Below are 6,209 nucleotides of genomic sequence, written 5' to 3' on the forward strand. Positions count from 1 at the left end.
GGCTGGAGCGAGGGTCGCACGAGCGAGTAGCGGCAGCGTCACTCGAATAGAGGGCTGGCCCCGCCGGCGGGGCGGAGGGGCTGCCACGGGGCGGCGGGCGAGGTGCGGCGCTGCGTCCGCGGCCTTCGCCCGCCTCCCCACCCGGGGAGAGCGGCGGTGCCAAGCCCTCCCGGCCCGGGGGCAGCGGCGGTACCGAGCTCACGGCGCCGAGCTTAGAGTTCCACGACCGGAGCCGTCGCCGAACAAAGAGGCGCGGGCCGTGATGTCTCCGCCGGGCCCGCCCCCGCGGGCGGAACCTGCCCCGCTGCCGTCTCCTGGCAACCGCGGGGACCCGCGGGCCCGGCGCGCTCCCGCCGCGGAGCCGCCTGCCCAGCGCCGCCGGCCGCGCTCCCGCGCCCCCCAGGCCGCGCCAAACCCCGGCCCCGTGGCGCGGAGAAGCGGCACCGTCACCGGCTCGGGACTGCAGCCGGCAGCGCCCACCTGGCCCCGGCGGGGGCGGGCGGGGGCGGGGACAGCCGTCGGCCGCCTGTGTGCCCGAGGGAGGTGCGGAAACGCCGCCGCTCCCCGCGCGGTGCCAAGAGCCTCCCCGCACCCCTCGGGCAGGGCGGGCGGGGGGCGTCTCGGGCGCGCCGGGCTGGAGGCAGATGGAGGGATCCGCGCTCCGCTTGCGGCCGGCGCCCCACGGCCGGCGCTGCCGGGGGCGGTCCGGCCCAGGCGGGACGCGGGGACGCTGCCCTCGAGATGCTGCTGCCCGCGCCCCCCCCGCCCAGCGCCCTACCTGTGCCGGGCCCGCCGCCGCCCCTCCCCTGGCCCCGCCGCCGCCGCCGCCCCCGCGGGGGCCGGGACTGAGCGCGCCGCGGCGCCGAGACACGGCCCCGAGGAGAGGCAGCGGGAGCGGTGCCGGCCGCGGCGCACGATGTGGGTGCCGCTGCTGGCGTGCCTCACTGCGGGGATCGTCTCCGTGCCCAGGTGCCAGCGCGGCCCCGGAGCCCTCCTGGGGGCGGCCCGGCTGCTGGCGGCCGTGCCGGGACTCTGCCAGCGCCGTAAGTGTCGGAGCGCCCGGGGCTGCTCGCCGAGCCTCGGCTGGCTGGGGTTGTGGCTGGGTTTGGTTCTGGCGCGGGGGCCGTGCGGGGGCGGGGGCCGCGGCCGGGCTCGGCGGCTGTCCCGGGGCACAGCCCTGGCAGCCGGGGCCGCTCGGCGCCGCGGGCACTCGCCGGCGGCCGGGCCCGGCTGGCTGGCTGCGCGTACCTGCAGGGAGAGCCGGGCTGGAGCGGCCGGCGCCTGCCCGAACTTCATACCGCCGGTGCCAACCCGTGATTTAACAGTCTGTCCATCCCGGCAGCGTCCAGATTTTAAGGAGCCGTGGCAGCTCCCGGGGAGCCCGCGGGAGTATCGCGCTTCAGGGTGCTGCCGGTCTTGAATGCACCGTCTGCAGCAGTCCGTGAAGCGGCACGCAAAACCGCCTGCGGAGTCCCAAGCTACGGATAGACAAGTTCTTAGGAATAGCAACACTGTTTTACGTCGCTTATATGGCATGTGGTTCTAGTGGCGGGGTTAAATAGGGATAGAGCTACGGAAAGATTGTCTTCTGTTTAGCTTGGGGTAACGTGTATGCTTACAGTTGCCTGGGAGCCACGGTACTGGTGGTGAAAAAAGTAAACGTGGGTAACCCCTCACATTGAGGAATTGCGTCCCAAACCCCCGGGCATCAGTTTTGATGCGTGCCGGATGAGAGGAGTTTGTGCAAATGTACAGCCGTTAATCAGACAGAGCGATCAGGTTGGTCAAGTATTTCATAAAGGATCTTGCTTAACTAGCAGTTGTCAGAAAAGCAGATCAAGTTGTCGGTTACTTTTCCATATATTTTTCTGCTTGTGGAATAATTGCATTTCCAAGTTTAAGCCTGGAGTTGATTTAAAATGTTAACATGTAACCTCTAAAAATAAGATTTACAATGGGAATGATGTATTAGTCTGAAGTTCTTTATTGCATATGTGACAAATTCATGCCTAATTCAGTAGGATTTGCCCAGTGCTATTGAAAACAATGAAATATTTTTTTAACTTTCACAGGATAATATGCTTTGCTTTTTTGGCTTCATATTTTGAATTCAAAACCAAACTAAATGTCAATAGGAAAAATAAAATATATTATTAAATTTCTTATGAAACATGACATCGTGTATGTAGTATCCCAGATTCTTCTTTTATGCCATTGAGTTGAAAGGCTAATTGAAACTTTATGGAGAGGATGGTTCTGTGCCTGACTACAGTGTTGTGCTTCCTCATGAGTGTAGTTCCTGGGAACACACTAGGGCAAATAATGTATCAGAACAGAATGCCACAGGGGGAGGTTGTGCATGGGGCTTTTGTGCCAAAGGATACTTGCTGTCTTTGTTGTGCTTGGTAGTGAAAATATACATGGGTGATACGTCATGGGTTATGTGTTTATTGTGACAGCAGCTCTCAGATTGGGCAGACTGCAACTCACATCTTGGGTTTTTCCTTTTCATTTGAAATCTCTACTAATTCATGAAAGCTGAAAGTCACACAATTCTTTCCTTCATACATAATCACTTTACAGGCTACAGCCACAGTTGAAGCAAGAAGAGTGTTTTGTTTTCTTTTTGTGTGAATGAATACATGACATTTTGTGTTATTGTTGTTGTTGTTTGATTTTTACATTTGGTTGTGGTAGCCAGTGCAGCACGACTTGGATTATCTGAACATCTGCAGACTGCTCCAGGAGAGACTGGGCAGCAGCACCATGTGACAGATACTTGACAGCATGGCTGTGTTGAAGCAGCCACTCCTCTTTGCTTTGGCATTGACAGTGCTGGGCATGGAGAAGAGCATTGTGTTCCCATGCCATCAGAAAGTTTGGTTTATTTATGTGCAGAGTTGGCAGAACCTGCATATCTGTTGCATTTAATCTTCAGTTCCAAGAGACTGGAATTAATATGAAATGTACATGAAACTCATCGTTTACTCATTCTTGTTGGAGCATTTGTAGCTCTTCTAATTGAAAATGGACAGTTTAATGCTACCTGAGGTATTTGTTCTGCAAACTGCAGTTTGAGATGTGAGTTATGCATGGGGATAAGTAAAGGCAGAATTTGCCCAGGGTTTGGAGTTACAAGCAGCACAAAAGAAAATCTCGCAATGCTGTAAATTTGCAAGTCCCAAATTAAAGCTTCTGTAAGCTCAGATAAAAAGGGTAGTGTTGCTGCCTTCTACAAAGGGTCCCTTGTTCAGGAAGTCTCATCAAAAGGAAATTTGCAGTTCAGTAAGCCAACTATAACAAATACCTGACATAAGGATGGAAGAAGTTCCATAAGAGTTTCTATTTGTACATTAAAATCTAAAGGTGGAAATCAGTGAACTGAATAAAGCTGGATTCCACAGTGAGAGCACATGTACGGATTGTACTAGCCAGTTGTGTAAGTGCTCACTTCAGTGAAGACAGTGTCCTTGCCTTGTTCAAAAACTAATCTGTTGAAACTCTTTGTTTTTACCTGCTGTATAAACACATGGAAAATGTGGAGCTTAAATACTGAAGAATAACTGATTGGTCAAGGTTAACAGATGACATTGGTTCAAATCTCATCAGTATCTCAAAACCAGTTATAATTAATATTAAAATTGAAAACTAAAATAGTTGGTGCTTTTTGAAACATCTAGGTAGTCATTCCTGTAATTAAGCTCAAGTAAACAGTTTACTTGTGATGTGCAAACAGGTATGGGATGACATGAAAATCTTTATCGCTGATTTCAAAGGGAAATTGTTGTTCACGCAACAGTTCTGTTACATAGTCATAGTTGGCAATTCTCTTTAAATACCAACTTTAAAAGTTGGTATTTTCAGTATTCTTGAGAGTGGCATCTGGAAAGATCATTTAGGGGTTTGGGGAAAGTAGAGGATTTGTGGTCAGGGCAGGGTCACTTGTTAATTGATTTGTGCCAATAGCATGACTTCTGATTCATTAATGTTCTCTCATCAGGGTCCTTAGTGCTTTGCCTGTCTTGTCACATCAGATTCCCATGTGTGTTCCCTCTAGTTAGAAAGTTTCGTAAATCATTGCTGTGTTACTTCTCAAAGGAATAAGAAAAGCTATTCAATTCATCCATGCAAAAACAGCCATGCAAATACACTTTTTGAAGAGCGGTGGTCAGGAAATGTCTCTGAACACACACACATGCACACAAAAAAAGTCCAAAATAAATCATTCATCATGATAGCTTTAACCAGTGTTTGTTAATTTCTGTTCACTGCTGGCACATTTTCCTTTGAGGTTCCGTGGAAGAAGCTGAGTTGCATGGGCTACTCAACACTGAGGCACTTCTGCTTTTCCTAAGGCCTAAAGCAATCCAGGAAAAGGAGAAAACCCATTTTTAATTTCCTGAGTCTGCGTGGGTGATCTGCTCCCTAGGGGTTCTGGACCGTCTTTGAGAAAGCCAACCTTTTGGGAACCAGTCTTTTGGAAAAACAACCTGGGTATTTGGGAAGGCTCTAGGTTGCAGTTCTAAGGAATAGCGAGGGGGAGGTTTGTTTATTTGTGCATTGCCCAAGGAGTGCATTATGCCAATGGTATGCATAAATTTCCTTTGCAAATTGTACACTTCTCATAATCTGTTGCAATTTCATGTCTCTTCAGGGGGTTTATGTGGCAATTTTTTTTCACTTTATATTTTTTACAAGTTGAATGAAACTGGTGGTTGCCTGTGTAGTATTTACAATGCTTTCATGCTACAGGTGTTTGAGATGGGATAAGACTGGGAAAAAAGAGGAGATGAGCATTTTACCAACTAGAAAGTTGATAGTCATACTCTTGATGCTCTGGGAAGGTTGCCTTTGTGTCATTTTGGGTATGCTGTTCCCGAGGAAAGTTGTCAAGGCAGCCTGAAAACTGCATGCAACAGGAATAATCCGTGTAGTTTGAAGAGGCAGTTGCTGTTTTTCTGGTCCTTATACTTTCAAGGACTGGAATTGCAGTAACTGAGAAAGCAAGAATTACACCCATTAGTCAAGAGGCCTGAATTAACAAATTTCATGTTCCATTAAAGTACAATCTAAGTTTAATTTACCTCCCCACAGCATCAAAAAGATGTCAAATTGTGAACTTTAGGGAAGGTAAAGAAAATCTTTGTCAAATGACCTACAACTGGTTGTATTCAACAAGGGGACATTAAAACATCAGATTATAATCTTCCTTATACTCTACAATATGCAAAAAACCTGATAATATTTTTCAAGTCTCTATGATGAACTTGTGGTGACTTGTCCGTGTCGTGTTTTCAACTTAGGACAATTTATATTGATTACTAATCTACAGTAGAAGGTATGAGAAGAGAAACATAAGATATTTTGCTTTCAAATTGTGTAAGTTGATGTGGGAACCAGCCGATATTTATCAAGGCTTCTTCAGAAAGTTGCAGTTATCATCGTTATTTTTGTAAGTTCTTGGATGTCACCTCTTTTTATGTTTCTTCTTCCAAGTAGCAAGCAATAGGATGAGAGGAAACAGCCTCAAGTTATGCCAGGGGAGATTTTGGTTGGATATCAGGAAAAATTTCTTCACTGAAAGGGTTATCAAGCCTTGGAAAAAAGCTGCCCAGGGAAGTGGTAGAATCATCACCCTGGAGATATTTAAAAGACATGTGGCACTCAGGGACATGGTCTCATGGTGGGCTTGTGCTGGGTTAGCAGTTGGACTTGAGGATGTTGAGGTCTTTTCCAGCCTAAATGATTCTATGATTCAAGGAGATAGTCCTGACATGTCTCTGAGCCTACATACTACTTTCTTAGCCTCCTCTCTCTGAAAAGTTCCAACACTTATATAAAGGTTGCACACCATTCAAGAGGAAAACTTGGAGAATAGAAGAAGCCTCAGACAGGTGCTTAGCAACTCAAGTTTTTCGTGTATATATATCACCTTAGAGGATTAGTGGTGGACTTGGCAATACTGGAGTAATGGCTGGACTTAGAGGTCCTTTCCAACCAAAATGACTCTATGATTTTATTCTATGATTTTATTATTAGGTCTGATGTAAGAAACATTAGCCTTAATGTATCATTTAAATCTATATTTCTTACGTGATTTTTTTTCACCAATGTACATTTTAAATATACATATAGAAAAACTATTCTTTAGATCAGGATGGGTGTATCTCAGGCAGTGATTGGGATTTAATGAGTTCTGTCAGGGTAAG

General features: G+C 48.2%; 1 protein-coding gene across 2 annotated transcripts in view; it reads left to right on the forward strand.

Moving 5' to 3' along the window:
* The first annotated feature begins 367 nt into the window (after nucleotides 1-367).
* ITGB8 (integrin subunit beta 8) overlaps nucleotides 368-6,209 on the forward strand; it is a 47,538-nt gene continuing 41,696 nt past the window's right edge. For both annotated transcript variants that reach the window (XM_071560880.1, XM_071560881.1), the window contains exon 1: nucleotides 368-1,043. In XM_071560880.1, coding sequence (XP_071416981.1) covers nucleotides 917-1,043 — 127 coding nt within the window. In that variant the 5' untranslated portion in view covers nucleotides 368-916. The remainder of the gene's footprint in view (nucleotides 1,044-6,209) is intronic.

The sequence above is a fragment of the Pithys albifrons genome, chromosome 7 (genome assembly GCF_047495875.1).
Source record: "Pithys albifrons albifrons isolate INPA30051 chromosome 7, PitAlb_v1, whole genome shotgun sequence".
Lineage (NCBI taxonomy): Eukaryota > Metazoa > Chordata > Aves > Passeriformes > Thamnophilidae > Pithys > Pithys albifrons.